This window comes from Salmo salar, chromosome 03 (genome assembly GCF_965601325.2).
Source record: "Salmo salar chromosome 03, fSalSal1, whole genome shotgun sequence".
Taxonomy (NCBI): Eukaryota; Metazoa; Chordata; class Actinopteri; order Salmoniformes; family Salmonidae; genus Salmo; species Salmo salar.
In genome coordinates, this window is record NC_138293.1 from 48,270,705 (window position 1) to 48,287,206 (window position 16,502).

The window sequence follows — 16,502 nt, forward strand, 5'->3', positions numbered from 1 at the left end:
CACATTAAGGAGAGTTAAGCGCATTCTGGAAAGAGACATGCCAATATCTTCACCACACCCACCTCCCCTTGTTCTTATCTCTGTTAGCCACCTAGCCACCTAGCTAACGTTAGCCACAACAAATTGGAATTCGTAACATATAATACATTTTGCAAATTCGTAACATACGGTACGAATTGCAATTTGTAACATATTGTACAAATTGCAATGTGTAACATTTCATAGGAATTGTAATTCGTAACATATCATACGAAATGTTTGATGGACATCTATAAATGAATACATACCATACGAAACGTAACATATCATACAAAATGGATGATGGACATCTATAAATTAATACATACCATACAAAACGTAACATATCATACGAAATGTATGATGGACATCTATAAATGAATACATACCATACAAAACGTAACATATCATACGAAATGTATGATGGACATCTATAAATTAACACATACCATACGAAACGTAACATATCATACTAATTGGAGTGTTTCAGATTTACATTTACTACATCATGTCTACCCATGAGTACAGATTGCAGCTGCGAGGTTTGACCACATGGGACGGACTGCTTTCTGGCATCTGTTGAGTGAGTTCTGGAACGCTGCCCGATGTGCCTTACTGCGCAATCCCTTCATACAGCTGCAGGGAATATATGTCCAGCACTGTGCGCTCCGCGCTTCCACACGCACAGTCCACTATGGAACAGAAAGGGGATGACTGGCACAGGACCGAAGGAAAAAGAAGACACCACAAGTTCCAGGATGACGGGTTACAGGAGCGAGATGCTGTATATTCTGGAGAAGCCCCAGATGCGAGGCGAAGAGGAGCGGCTTCGAACTTTTGAAAACTGGCTGAGGGACACACCAGTCACCGCGGGGAACCTGGCCAGAGCGGGATTCTATTTTCTGGGGCCCGAGGATAAGGTCCAGTGCTTCTGTTGCGGAGGGATCCTGAGGTACTGGGTCCATGGGGACAGTCCGATCGTCGAACACAAGAGGCACTTCCCCACCTGTAGTTTTGTGCAGGGTAGAGCTGTTGGGAATATCCCGCTGTTTGTCGTTTCCGGGTCCCCTTCTGACTCAGTAGACGGCCAGCTGTTGAGCCAGCTCCAGAGGATGACCGTGGACGACCAGGGAACGGCCGGGCAGGCTGTCTACCCTGAGATGGAGTTAGAGGAATCCCGGCTCACCACCTTCCACAACTGGCCCACGGGTGCTGCGGTCCAGCCCGATATTCTGGCGAGGGCAGGATTCTTCTACACAGGTACGCAATAGTCATTGTTGATGGTGACAGTGTGTGTTGTGAATTGTTTCTGAATTTCTGAACTTTTCTCAATTCTGTTGGGTACGTTTAAAAACGTACTTCTTTCTTTTGGTTACCTATAAAGTCCCATTAATGTTTGTTGAAGCTTTGCTTTTGGATATAGTTAAGCACACCGTGGCAATTACGCATTTGCTATTTTATATTCAGAAATAGCAGGGTAGTGGAACAGTGGTCACTACGAGTTTCCAGTCTTTGTGTGTGAGTTCATGTGACAATAGTGACGCTGAGTCATGTATTTGTGGACAGAAAAAGCTGGACAGGACTCGGACTGCGTAAAGGAGAAAATACCATCGCTGTAATGCTTAGACTGTTGTGGTATTTAAAGCTTTTGAAATTAAAGCGACTATGAGAGAGAATTAGAGAAACTACTTTTCCTTTGTTTGGAATTCAGTTTTGGAAATACAATAATACAATCCACATCCTCACAGCAGGTATGTTTTGGGTGTGTATCATTGTGAACATTTGTCTCATTGTGTTTGTGTACACATGGACAGCAAACACATACTGTTTTCTGTCTGTGTGTCTTGTATGCATATGTGTGTATGTTTGTGTGGGTGTGAGTGTATTTGTATGTATATGTCCATGTGTTTGTTTATTTGTTTGTTTGTGTGTGTGTGAAAGCGAGAGAGAGAGGGAGAGGGAGGGAGAGAGGAAGAGAGAGAGAAAATGTGTTCTTTTACTGTATGTCTAATATTCAGGTAAACTCTTTGTGTCAGTGATAATGATACGTAAAGTGCTGTGATAATACTTGGTCTGTGCCCCTCACACTCCCAGGCCACGGTGACAACGTGAAATGCTTTTACTGTGACGGAGGGCTGAGGAACTGGGAACCTGGAGATGACCCCTGGCAGGAGCACGCCAAGTGGTTCCCACGGTAACACACAACAGCACCAACACACACAACCTGTAAAAAGGCATTCTGTAATGCCTTTCACCCTGTGTCCACGGTGCGGCTGGGTCAATAGGCTACTTCTTTCTTTCCTCAGATGTGACTTCCTGATCCAGACAAGAGGACGTGACTATGTCAGCAATATCCAGGCTACCCACTTCCACAGAGAGACTGTGGTAACTACCTTTATCCCTCAGTGTTGTCCTTCACTCTCATACATTGATATACCAAAATCAAAAATCATTTGCATATTCATAATGTGCCATCATAACCGTTGTGGTCGCAGCAGTGTGTTAGGGCACTTACAGAATAAATCCTGAGGGTGGATTTGTTTTCCAGGGTGGATCACAGACACCGGTGTCCCAAGAAATTACTTCAGAAAATGGTGAGTCCCAGAATACAAATTAAACATTGAAACTTACATTACATCCACTTCATTCTCTTGACCATCCCCAAATGAAATTACAGGGTAATCCGCCCCATGTGTTAACCTGTGCTGAACAAACACAATAAATATGGATTACCTTGGAAACGAATACGCTGCTTCCCCTTGGCTGCAGACTAAGAGGATGTAGTATTTCATAAGTGGGACCTTAATCATGTGAATGTAGCTGGATAATCACAAATACGGCTTGTTTCAGCTGTTTTAGAGAACAGGCAGAAGAACAGATGGATCCCTCAGTGGTGCTTTTCAATTTAGCTATTAGAGCATAATTAAAAAGTGAATTTCTTCTTGTGGATAAATGTGTGTCAGAGAGGTGATGTGGGGCCCTGGGTCGCCTACTCTATCGAGTCACACACCCTGGGGTACTGCTCTCTCTACTGGGCTGTTTATCAAATGATAGAATGCTCACACTTGTCATCACATCCTGTTGCTGAATCTGCACTGCTATCCATCTTTTTTTACAGGAGTGGGAAAAGGTAATTGCTTTTGCTTGAACACACATATCTCTTTAGGTTTTCTCATGGAGAGAGATTGCCTCGGTTAGAAATCATTTTTTTTTCAGCGCTATTTCTTTTCAGTGAAACTCTCTCTATATATTAATCTATCTTTTCCCCCACTTCCCACCTAACACCTGTCTTCTTTTTTCTCTCCCCCACCCTCTATTCCTCTCTTCCCTCTTTCTTTTGATCCCTCTCCCGGCATCTCCTCCTCTCTGTCAGACGTGGTGGGTGGTCTGGGCACACCCTCAGTCATGCTGTCTCCTGTGGTCCAGACCGTGCTCCAGATGGGGTTTGAGGCTGGCCTGGTGGAGAGTCTGGTCCAGACCAAGTACCTGCTGACCGGCCAGCACTACACCTCCGTGTCTGACCTGGTCACTGACGTACTGGCTGCTGAGGAGGAGGACAGGACCAGGGGGCTGCAGAGCAGAGTCCAGGGTGAGGATGGTGACCATGATAATGATTATATTAAGAATGATGGATTGGATTTACATAGAGCTTCCTGATGCTCAAAGCACATTGTAAGGCAATTACAGAAAAACTGCAGTCACTTTCACGTGGAAACTTGTTTTTGGAACACTTCGCATGTGATCACGTGTTCACATGTGTAGTTTCATGTTATCACATGTTGTTTTACATGTTGTCACGTTATCACATCAACTTCACATAAGATCACCTGTGATTACATTAAATCATGTTCTTGAAACACTTCACGTGATCACATGTGAAATTCATGTATTTTTTCCATATGGGTGGAAATGGGTTCTTTTAGATAGGGCAAATGTCTAGGGATTAACCCTTACTAACCCCTGTGAGCCATACCCAGGCAGGTGCTGCTAATATATACCCTGGTAGTGGATGAAGTACTTGTCTTGAGGTAGGGACCAGCAGATGGTTATGGGCTGGGAAGAGTCCAGGGACCCACAGAGCTGGGGTAAAGGCCATAACTTTAATAAACAGCCTAAACCTTTGTAATTACACTTTTACCCTAGGGGGTGTCCTAAAAATAGCCTGCTGAGACCAATGTTGGTATTTTCAACTCTGATGTTGACCACATTCATATTTTAACCCTTTGATATTCTCGTGCATCTGAATTGATTGGATTGACACCGAGAAACAACAAATGGAGACTCTTGTTAACGATGTAAATAAATCATGTTACTGTGTGTAACCATGTGTCTCACCCTTGTTTACTGTTTGTATTTTCTGCCCCATCAGAGCCGGTGGAGAGACAGGGGCCCAGTGCAGGAGGGGTCAGGACACAGACACCCATCAGAGTAAAAGGTCAGAGGTCATATTACACACACACACACACACACACACACACACACACACACACACACACACACACACTTGTAAATTCATGTTTGTATTTCAGCAGTGGGAGACCCCACCCCTGAGGAGCTCCTGCGTCAGCTGCAGGAGGAGCGGACATGTAAGGTGTGTATGGACAAGCTGGTATCCATCGTCTTCATCCCCTGTGGTCACCTGGTGGTGTGTAGTGACTGTGCTGCCAGCCTGCGTCACTGCCCCATCTGCAGAGCCACCATCAGAGGCAGCGTCCGAGCATTCATGTCCTGAGAGCCACGTACAAGACCCTTGTGTGAGTCGGAGTGTGCATGTGTGTATATTTGTATGACAAGATTGCCCTAAAGTATACCTAATACACCAACACACAATACCCTTGTTTCACTTTTAGGCTTTTGTTTGCCTTTGACAAATGAAGAAAGATTCTACAACCCCTCGGGGCGGCTCATCTTTCTATAGGTGCTGTGAGAATTGTGTGAAAATGTTCCCTGTATTTTAGATGCCTGACAGATCCATTCTCCTAACCTCAACACTGCTCCGCTGTTGATTTGCCCTGCTCAAAATAACCTCCAAAATCAAAATGGCTTCTTTTTGGCTGGAATAGAAGTTGTTGAATATAATTTATTTTAATACAGTAAACACATTTCCAATATCATTATTGGTGTTTAGAGATCAACTGGGAGAGCAAATGTATCAGTCCAACTGCACATCAGATTACAGTTAGTATTTGTACAAAATTGATTAATCCCTAAAACAAATGACCCAGAATCGGATTATTAAAAGTACCCATCATTTTGCCTCCCGAGTGGCGCAGCGGTCTTAAGCATCGCAGTGCTTAAGGCGTCACTACAGACCTGGGTTCGATCCTGGGATGTGTCGCAGCCGGCCGTGACCGGGAGACCCATGAGGTGGCGCACAATTGGCCCAGCATCATCCGGGTTAGGGGAGGGTTTGGCTGGCCGTGATGTCCTTGTCCCATCGCACTCTAGCGACTCCGGGCCGGGTGCATACACGCTGACACAGTCGCCGGTTGTACGGTGTTTCCTGCGACACATTGGTGCGGCTGGCTTCCGGGTTGGGCGAGCAGTGTGTCAAGAAGCAATGTGGCATGGCAGGGTCGTGTTTCGAAGGACGCATGGCTCTCGACCTTTGCCTCTCCCGAGTTGGTACGGGAGTTGCAGCGATGGGACAAGACTGTAACTACCAATTGGAAACCACAAAGTTGGGGAGAAAAAGTACATTTTTTATTAACAAACTGCTATTTACACAATTGAACACAGCACAGGTTTGGACAAATATGATTACATAATTGAGTCACATGAAGAGGACTACAGAGAACACAAAATAAAGAGAAATACAAAAAGCTTTCCCCCTCACTTTCCTATACAAAGAAAAACAATTATCTACAAAGTGGAGTTTTTTTTCAGTGGTATCCATTACACGACCACAATAGGCTCTGACTAACTAATGCCAGGTATGGCTCTTCCATTCCCTGTTGCAGAGGCTGTATTGCATTGAAAGGAAAAAACTGTTCCTATAAATTAAGATATTTTAGGTGTCTAAACATATTTTTTTTATCAAGACAATGTGCAGTGTGTGTTCACTGTTGGTAATGATCCTGGTTACAGTTAATAAAGTGTATCTGGTCCTTTGTTCATAAGTATTGACAGGCAGCCATGGCTTGGTATTGATACGCTTGGGGTTTATTCATTGGAGTGCAACAGAGTATTACAGATAGAAATGTAATGCATAGAGTTGGCATTATCTATGACAGAATGATGTCTATTGCACAATACATCTATATCTGAATCTTCTGTAACGTTGCACTGTCCTGAAATGTTACATTTACATCTCAAATTAAACCTTATTCCCTATATAGTGCACTACTTCAGGATGTCATTTGGATCAAGGTCCATAGTTTACCATCATTATTTTTGCACCATCACTGAAGCCACTACCACTGTTCTGCAAAAGCATTCATATGAAGCCAATATCAGTTGAGAGACAGCTGTGATTTGATATCATCAGCTCAGAAGCCTGTCTATCAAGCCCACAAGGGGATAAGGTGTGGATCAGGTACTGGAAACATGAGACCGAACCAAATTCCAGTCTTCATATGTGCTGTGTTCAAGGCTCTTTTGATTAAGTAGAAAACAAGCTTTGATTTAACAAGGGTATTCATCACATTCATGCCACAGCAGATTGCATCAAGACAAATGATGCAAATAAATGTAGAGGCTTCAGTTGGAACAAAGAAATACATTTGTTCTTCTGAATGGCGTCAAGTATAAGACTGAGTGGATAACATGGAGATAAAGAAGTATACAGTGAGATATAGGCATACATACATGCAGGGTAGTACACTGGACCTTCCTATGGGGTCCAGTAGGCCAATGGAACATAACCTAAACGGTTTATTATATCTTATCAATCAACAGTATGCCATGAAACCCTAAATGACAAAGCAGAGGGCTTTGTCCAGAACAGAAACCTATTCAGTACATGACTACATTCAACAGCAGGGGGCAGTAGTGGTACACAGGAAGATTAAGGCAGAAGGTGGACAGTCCAGGTAGATTAGGTGCTCTTAGGCACAGATCTAGGATCACTTGCCCCTTCTCAAATCTTAATGAGGGATGAACCACAAAACACACCTTAGATTAGTGTCTAGTGGCAACTCCATTCTACTCATAAATGGACACAGCCAAAGACCCAGGCAGTTACACACTCTGTAACAGAAAGTCCAAATACTCAAGAAATATCCCCCATCTTAAAGTTTGGACAAAATAGTTTGTCTATTGGAATTGTGGGATAACTGCTCCCCAACCCCACAGCGACCCAAACATACAATAGATTATTACCGTATAATACAGAATATCCACGGTTATCATACAAAACCCATTCAAATATGCTATGAAAAAAAAAACAATTAAAATGTATCACAGTTTAATCATCGACCTATAGATGGAATGATAAACAGGTGGTGTACAGTATGGCTCGGTCTTCTTGCTTTGCTATATTTGTGCTACTTAAAACCATTTACACTCCATTCAATACCTTTGTATGCCATGGAGGGGAAATGTAGACAAACTACCTCTCATATCGCATACTATTTTGGATAAGAAATACAGTAGGCCACAGTGTATGACTTATGATCAAACCGCTACCCTCACAGCAGTTGGAAGCAGTTGGGTTTTTGGACAGGGGCTTTAAGACACATCTAAATCCTGACACAAACCTCAAAGCTCCACACCAATAACTGTAAAACAAGGTTACAGATAAACAGTTTTTCCTTTCATTCCATCCCTCTCTACAGTTTTAAGATTCAGTCTACTGAAACACTGTATATCAAGACCAGTCACATCACTAAGTAAGACTAGATTAACAAAAACTTTGACTCAAACATTATTGCCTGTGTAATACCTTAAGCAATCCCTGTTATGAGGTTGCTGTTGTTTAGTTTGCATTTCAAAACCCTGACTCAAACTCATTTTCCATCTTGTGTTCTATTATTTGGATTTTTTTCTGGTTCTATTTTTGACTGAAGCCCCTGTAGGTTTGGTTGCTTTGTTTCCCTACCTCCCACCCCCGTCTCCCACTCCTTCCCCCCCTTCCCTCCCTACCTCTTACTGCTTTGCCTGTGTATTTATGTGCACAGATCCTGGCCTCAAGTAAACAGCAGAACACAATAGTTCATTCCATTCCACAGGCTTAACTGTAATTCAGCCTAAGAGTGAGGATCTGAGACCAAGCCATAAAAACACTCCAAACCACAAAGCCACAGACAGAGAGGCCTTTCAGACCAGAGAACAGGAGGAAGGCTGAACTGTCAGGTTCACACAAGTTTATATGTGTGTGTATATACATATATACAGTACCAGTCAAAAATGTGGACACACCTACTGATTCCAGGGTTTTCCTTTATTTTTACAGTTTTGTACATTGCAGAATAATAGTGAAGACATCAAAACAATGAAATAACACATATGGAATCATGTAGTAACCAAAAAAAAAGTGTTAAACAAATCAAAATCTATTTTATATTTGAGATTCTTCAAAGTAACTTTGCCTTGATGACAGCTTTGCACACTCTTGGCATTCTCTCAACCAGCTTCATGAGGTAGTCACCTGGAATGCATTTCAATTAACAGGTGAGCCTTTTTAAAAGTTAATTTGTGGAATTTCTTTCCTTCTTAATGCGTTTGAGCCAGTTGTGTTGAGACAAGGTAGGGGTGGTATACAGAAGATAGCCCTATTTGGTAAAAGACCAAGTCCATATTATGGCAAGAACAGCTCAAATAAGCAAAGAGAAACGACAGTGGAGGTAGGTCAATCCGGAAAATTTCAATAACTTTTAGATTCTTCAAGTGCAGTCGCGAAATCCATCAAGCAATATGCTAAAACTGGCTCTCATATGGACCGCCACAGGAAAGGAAGACACAGAGTTACCTCTGCTGCAGAGGATAAGTTCATTAGAGTTAACTGCCTCAGAAATTGCAGCCCAAATAAATTCTTCACAGAGTTAATGTAATAGACACATCTCAACATCAACTGTTCAGAGGAGACTGCGTGAATCAGGTCTTCATGGTCGAATTGCTGTTAATAAACCACTACTAAAGGACACCAATAAGAAGAAGAGACTTGCTTGGGCCAAGAATCACAAGCAATCGACATTAGACCTGTGGAAATCTGTCCTTTGGTCTGATGAGACCAAATTAGAGATTTTTGGTTCCAACTGCCATGTCTTTGTGAGATGCAGAGTAGGTGAATGGAATATCTCCACATGTGTGGTTCCCACCGTGAAGCATGGAGGAGGAGGTGTGATGGTGTGGGGGTGCTTTGCTGGTGACACTGTCAGTGATTTATTTAGGATTCAAGGGACTCTTAACCAGCATGGCTACCACAGCATTCTGCAGCAATATGCCATCCCATCTGGTTTAAGCTTATTGGGACTATAATTTGTTTTTCAACAGGACAATGACCCAACACACCTCCAGGCGGTGTAAGGGCTATTTTACCAAGAAGCAGAGTGATGGAGTGTGCATCAGATGCCTTGGCCACCACAATAACCTGACCTCAACCCAATTGAGATGGTTTGGCATGAGTTGGACTGCAGAGTGATGGAAAAGCAGCCAACAAGTGCTCAGCATATGTGGGAACTCGTTCAAGACAGTTAGAAAGCATTCCAGGTAAAGCTGGTTGAGAGAATGTGAGAGTGTGCAAAGCTGTCATCAAGGCAAAGGGTGGCTACTACATGATTCCATATGTGTTATTTCATAGCGCCAATGTTTTCACTATTATGCTGCAATGTAGAAAATACTAAAAATAAAGAAAACCCCTTGAATGAGTAGGTGTCCAAACTTTTGACTGGTACTGTATATATAGCTATGATCTATAGATAGATCACTAGTTCTGATAGAACAATGGTCAGAAATACAGCCATTGACAGCAGGTACTGTACGTCTCTGTTGTCGGATGCTGTTTGTAGTTCTAGATAAATAATTTATATTTGAGTACACAGTAAGAGATCAGGCCCATGTTACACTGTAATTACCCCCTCCTCTCCATCCCTCCCACTAACAACAGAACAGAACTGGGAAGTACAGTCATTATTAAGCAGAGCACCAGTAATGTACATGCTTAAAGTACTGAAGAGATGTAGAGAATCAGAGGAATGTCTGGCCTGCCCCAGTGAATTCTCGGACTGTTGTTGTGTCAGTCAGAGCAGCCACTTTGTTTCCATCGGAACCTGGAATGTTGTCTTCTGCCCTATTTACGTAGACCTGGAGGTGATAGAACACAGAAGACAGTGAGTGGGTGAGGAACACACATGATTTCCAGTACATTTACCATCTAGGCTTTATTTCCCTAGTGCTGGAGGAGGGGATTCCTTCTGTCTCATTTGCAACAGAGATGATGACGCTATCAGGAGAGATGTCCTGCAGGCTAATAACACTTCCATTTGGGCTAAGGGAACTTAAAAGACTGACTCCACTGCCCACATTGTTATTAAGTTTCCTGCATAATTGAATAGATCATTCCAATGGAAGCTGTGTTGGTGGCTAAAAGGCAGAGAACCTCCAATCCATGGTATTTCTACAGGTAACTGCCAAAATAAAGGAAACACTTGACTAAATGAGGTACACAAAGTATTTTGAAAGCAGGTGCTTGCACACAGGTGTGGAATGTACATCCCATCATGCTTAGGATCATGTATAAAATGCCCTGTTGCCCATTATTTAGGCTACCATGACTAGAAGAAGAGATCTCGGGGACTTAGAAAGAGGGGTGATTGTTGGGGCAAGTTTAGCAGGAGCTTCAGTGATGACTGCTCAACTTGCTGATGTGTCATGATATGCCATGGCCGTCGCAGCCACCAGATCTCAACCCAATTGAACACCTATGGGAGATTCTGGAGTGGCACCCAAGGAAGCGTTTTCCACCACCATCAACAAAACACCAAATTATGGAATTTATCATGGAAGAATAGTGTTACATCCCTCCTATAGGGTTCCAGACACTTGTAGAATCTATGCCAAGGCGCGTTGAAGCTCGTCTGGCGGCTTGTGGTGGCCCTATTAAAACAATATGTTTGTGTTTCCTTTATTTGGCAGTTACCTGTATGTCTATATGCATAAATGCACACACACACGCGCACACGCATGCACACACACACACAATGACATGACAAACCTACACATTCCCCTAAGCCTTCAGACAAGATATAGCAGGTTTAATAGTGTTGTTTACTCTAGTCAGGCTTATTCCTTCTCCCACACAGAGCTAGCAGAACCAGAAAGAACGTTTATACGAGTCACAGAAGAATAGTCTGCCATGATACGGTTGTTATGTACTTAATCTCAATAACAAAATCTGTACAATTGAAATATTTATGAATTTGATATTGGCTAATCTTTAATGAAAACACACTGGGTTGCTGTGCTGAGATATTGAAGTGTATGGTTAACTGGATCAGACAGGAACCCCAACTCTAGACTCCCACACACTAGCCTATTTCTTGGTCCTGTGTGGCTGAGTTGGTAGAGCATGGCGTTTGCAACGCCAGGGTTGTGGGTTCAATTCCCACGGGGGACCAGTACGGGGGACCAGTGGTGAGGAAAAAGTATTAACACTTACCAACATGTCCCAAATGATTCCCTATAAACTTTTTTTTTGCCAGAGCCACATACCTTTATCACTGGCCAAAAGTAGTGTACTATATACAGTAGGAACATGTCCAAAGTTCTGTCCTGTTTTCTCTGGGACCATATAAAATACCCCTATGACATCACACCATGGAACCATTTATCTACTGTAATTTTTAATGATGTGCTTGTTAGGTGAAAACTGACTATTAGACAGGAGTAATTAAGGGCTTATTCCAATTAACACTGTGTTAACGAAGAATAAGTTACATCTTAATTAATCTCAAAGACTAGCCGCAGAGAAACAAAGTCATGCAAGAGAGAGTTATCAGCACAATGGTAAAAGTCCTAGCTCAGAGAAACATGAGAACAGCTATTAGAATACATAACACTGTATGTACTGCCTAGACTCCCTTTGTTCATAATGAAAACTAAGACAAAAATAATAGCTGACACATACATAACAAACACACAGACAAGAACAAATGCATACCCCCCCCCCCCCCCCACACACACACACACACTACTTACAGGTACATGGGCTTTAAGAGGAGATGGGATGGTTTCTCATTGACATGGTAGAGAGGGAATGGGTCAAATCCACCAACAAAATCAACTGAAAACAAAAGGATCAAATGCTACAATGACAAATGAAATCAGAAGATGACAGACAGGCAGACATTGATAGGCAGAAAGAAATAATAATAAAACAACATCCAATGACAAATATGGATTCACAAAATAAAAACAATATTGATTATGGCAAATGGAAGTAAAGAGAAAACAGCCCAATGCTACAAAACACAGAGTTAAACCTACAGTATGAGAGGGGTCAAGTGTTGGCATTCCAAGGGAGTTTCAAAAAATACATCCAACATCCAAAAATGAACTTCCCATATTTTTATAGACTATCTGAGGTAGAGGTACACTTCTGTGAGCCCAGGGCACGAGGCGAGAGTCAGGCAGCTGTCAAAATAAGCTCTTTATCGCTGAAAAACAGAGGGTGACCTTCACTAAGTGACAGACCAACTCTCTGTTTACTTACTCTGAAAAAATAGAGTGCTGCAAACAGTCAGAGAGAGGGAGAGAGAGAAATAGGGGAAAGGACTTTTAGACTTTTCACTGACAAAGAGTCAATGAGATTAGGTTAAAGGAGTGTGTGAAAACAGCATGCACATGTATTATCACAATGGATATGTAAACACCGTAGAGGACAGGATGCAGTGAAACTGGCTCGTTACAACAGGACAGTAATTTGGTGGTGGATCTTGAAGATAACTAATCCTGACAGAAGTGGTTCCACTTCAATAAAAACACACTGAGTAGTGTCCAGAAAACGGCTCCACTTGGAACAGTTGTTTTATGAGAGATTCAAATAGACAAATAGAATATTTGAAGTAAATTGTAGGGACTAGAGTTCCTGATAGGGCAACTTATCTGTAGATAAACAATAAAGAGGAGTGACAAGCTAACATGTCCCTCTCCTCTGGCTCCATTCCGGCTCCTTGGGATTCTCAGTTTCCTCTCAGCCTCTTCCTGAGTTATCAGGAAGTGGCAGCTCCAGTAAGGTGAGTGACACGAACAAAGGTTAAACACACACTTGATCTGGACAGCAAACACACACACACACGGTTGGCCTGGACTTTTCTGTACCAGTGATTTTCTCATTACAAACAGGCAGTGAGGGTTCCATCTCCTGCCTTGACAAGCCGTGCGAGGTAAAACACGGTTAGGAGATAATGATGGATATAATCTTCTCCACCCCTGACCTCCCACATAGCAGAACAGGAAGACACAGAGCGAGAGAAAGAAAAGGGAGAGAGAGAGATTGACACGCCTTGATCTGTTTCACCTGTCTTTGTGATAGTCTCCACCCACCTCCATGTGTTTCCTGTTTTCCCCATTAGTCCCCGGTGTATTTATCCCTGTGTTTCCCATCTCTCTGTGCCAGTTCCTCTTGTTTTGCCAAGTCAACCAGCATTTCTCCTAGCTCCTATTTTTCCCAGTCTCTGTTTTTTCCTAGCCCTCCTGGTTTTTGACTCTTGCCTGTCCTGATGCCGAATCCGCCTGCCTGACCACTCTGCCTGTCCTGACCTCGAGCTTGCCTATCCCCTTGTACTGTTTGGACTCTGACCTGATCATTGAACCCCTGCCTGTCCTGACCTCGAGCCTGCCTATCGCCTGGTACTGTTTGGACTATGACCTGGTTTATGAACTCTCGCTTGTCCTGACCTCGAGCCTGCCTATCCCCTTGTACTGTTTGGACTCTGACCTGATCATTGAACCCCTGCCTGTCCTGACCTCGAGCCTGCCTATCGCCTGGTACTGTTTGGACTCTGACCTGGTTTATGAACTCTCGCTTGTCCTGACCTCGAGCCTGCCTATCCCCTTGTACTGTTTGGACTCGGACCTGATCATTGAACCCCTGCGTGTTCTGACCTCGAGCCTGCCTATCCCCTTCTACTGTTTGGACTCGGACCTGTTCACTGAACTCCTGCCTGACCACTCTGCCTGTCCTGACCTCGAGCCTGCCTATCTCCTGGTACTGTTTGGACTCTGACCTGGTTTATGAACTCTCGCCTGCCCCCGACCTGCCTTTTGCCTTTTGGTATAATAGATATTGGAGCTCAACCATCTGCCTCCTGTGTCTGCATTTGGGCCTCACCTTGTGCCCTTATACAGATAAAGAGTTGGGGAAGATTGAGAGAAATAGTGACTGGGAAAAATCACACTGTGCGAGACATGGGTTGTGATATAACTGTAATGTATTAATGTACCAAACTGAATATGGCAAAACTACAGCTGATGTTGTGCTGTTCCAGTGGTACATGTACTAACCTATGTTCCAGTGGTACATGTACTAACCTATGTTCCAGTGGTACATGTACTAACCTATGTTCCAGTGGTACATGTACTAGCCTATGTGGCAGTGTAGAGTAGTGGCCAGGAAATGTACGTTTTCATCGTATTAGAGAGGCAATTTCTCCTAGTGGAGTATATCTTTAAATCAAGTAAAGGTGCTCACCTTCTCCAAATTTAGTGTGGTGTGCAGTGCAGTATTGAGAAATTAACTTATCCCAACGTTAAAGACTAGGTATTAAACCTGCGTCGTCCAAACCACTCAGATGTTATTCCACTGAGCTAAAGCCAAAGATTAGCTCTGGGAGCAAACACAAGTCTTCAGGTCTCAAGCAAGGTTACCCATCATGCAAGCAGCGTTGACTGAACCACCTTGACATGAAAGCATGCCAGATATGACAGGTATGTGGGTCAATGTGTTCATGTGGAGTAAATAACTACGCAGAGCAATATAAGGAGATTACAGTTTCACTACGGAAGGGAAATGTTTAACGTCACAGGGGCTATTCTTAACAGAGACAAAGACCATCTATCTGTCACAATAACATCCTACATTTTACATTTTAGTCATTTAGCAGACGCTCTTATCCAGAGCGACTTGCATACATTTCATACATTTTTTGTTGTTGTTTTTTTGTACTGGCCCTCTGTGGGAATCGAACCCTCATCCTAAGAGGGGGGGGGGGGGGGGGAGGCAGACTGACAGCGTGGAAAAAGAAAAACAACAGGGAAGGAGAGAGATGGATGGGGATCCAGAAAGAAGAAAAACAACAGGGAAGGAGAGAGATGGATGGGGATCCAGAAAGAAGAAAAACAACAGGGAAGGAGAGAGATGGATGGGGATCCAGAAAGATTAAAAAAACAACAGGGAAGGAGAGAGATGGATGGGGAGCCAGAAAGATAAAAAAAAACAACAGGGAAGGAGAGAGATGGATGGGGAGCCAGAAAGATTATAAAAACAACAGGGTAGGAGAGAGATGGATGGGGAGCCAGAAAGATTAAAAAAACAACAGGGAAGGAGAGAGATGGATGGGGAGCCAGAAAGAAGAAAAATAAAAAACAACAAGGAAGGAGAGAGATGGATGGGGAGCAAGAAAGAAGAGAAATAACAGGGAAGAAGAGAGATGATGGGGAGCCAGAAAGAAGAGAAATAACAGGGAAGGAGAGAGATGGATGGGGAGCAAGAAAGAAGAGAAATAACATGGAAGGAGAGAGATGGATGGGGAGCCAGAAAGAAGAAAAATAACAGGGAAGGAGAGAGATGGATGGGGAGCAAGAAAGAAGAGAAATAACAGGGAAGGAGAGAGATGGATGGGGAGCAAGAAAGAAGAGAAGCAACAGGGAAGGAGAGAGATGGATGGGGAGCAAGAAAGAAGAGAAGCAACAGGGAAGGAGAGAGATGGATGGGGAGCAAGAAAGAAGAGAAGCAACAGGGAAGGAGAGAGATGGATGGGGAGCAAGAAAGAAGAGAAGCAACAGGGAAGGAGAGAGATGGATGGGGAGCAAGAAAGAAGAGAAGCAACAGGGAAGGAGAGAGATGGATGGGGAGCAAGAAAGAAGAGAAATAACACAGAAGGAGAGAGATGGATGGGGAGCAAGAAAGAAGAGAAATAACACAGAAGGAGAGAGATGGATGGGGAGCAAGAAAGAAGAGAAATAACACAGAAGGAGAGAGATGGATGGGGATCCAGAAAGAAGAGAAATAACAGGGAAGGAGAGAGATGGTTGGGGACCCAGAAAGAAGAAAGTGTGAGAGGAAAAGAGTGGAACAAAAGAGAAACAGGGGAGACAATGACAGTGGCTAGGCTACTGAGTCTTTCTGTGGATCTTGTCATGGTAAGAATCACAGCCATAGCAGGAGCCCTGACACACGCATGCACACACACATTTACACACACACACATATTATTTGTTATTTTCAGTTTTCTTATTTCTTATACATTTTTGTAATATTTTTTTTATACTTCAGTTTATTTTAGTAAATACTTTCTTAACACTTATTTTTCTTAAAACTGCATTGT

At 43.1% G+C, this 16,502-nt stretch overlaps 2 protein-coding genes across 4 annotated transcripts in view; one reads left to right on the forward strand and one right to left on the reverse strand.

The window, feature by feature from the left end:
- Nucleotides 1-641: 641 nt before the first annotated feature.
- Nucleotides 642-6,353, forward strand: LOC106600607 (baculoviral IAP repeat-containing protein 7). The gene is made up of 8 exons (XM_014192101.3): nt 642-1,278; nt 2,113-2,212; nt 2,325-2,403; nt 2,567-2,612; nt 3,392-3,607; nt 4,388-4,453; nt 4,548-4,772; nt 4,869-6,353. Exons 1-7 carry the CDS (start codon nt 729-731, stop codon nt 4,748-4,750), a joined length of 1,260 nt encoding a protein of 419 aa, XP_014047576.1. The 5' UTR covers nt 642-728; the 3' UTR covers nt 4,751-4,772; nt 4,869-6,353.
- The window catches only part of LOC106600545 (sodium/potassium-transporting ATPase subunit beta-1-interacting protein 4), a 145,627-nt gene continuing 134,824 nt past the window's right edge, over nt 5,700-16,502 (reverse strand). Inside the window, exons 6-7 of one of the 3 annotated variants that reach the window (XM_014191975.3) lie at nt 12,154-12,238; nt 5,700-10,260 (exon numbers count right to left, since the gene is read on the reverse strand). In XM_014191975.3, the coding sequence (XP_014047450.1) occupies nt 10,251-10,260; nt 12,154-12,238 (95 nt within the window). In that variant the 3' untranslated portion in view covers nt 5,700-10,250. Of the gene's footprint in view, nt 10,261-12,149; nt 12,239-16,502 lie in introns of those variants that run through there. The other 2 variants (XM_014191977.3, XM_014191976.2) reach the window with 2 other exon arrangements.

Coding starts and splice junctions, on each gene's coding strand:
- LOC106600607 (XM_014192101.3), top strand. CDS start 729: ATGACTGGCACAGGACCGAAGGAAAAAGAAGACACCACAAGTTCCAGG. Junction 2,404..2,566: donor ACTTCCACAGAGAGACTGTG/GTAACTACCTTT, acceptor TTTGTTTTCCAG/GGTGGATCACAGACACCGGT. Junction 2,613..3,391: donor AGAAATTACTTCAGAAAATG/GTGAGTCCCAGA, acceptor CCTCTCTGTCAG/ACGTGGTGGGTGGTCTGGGC.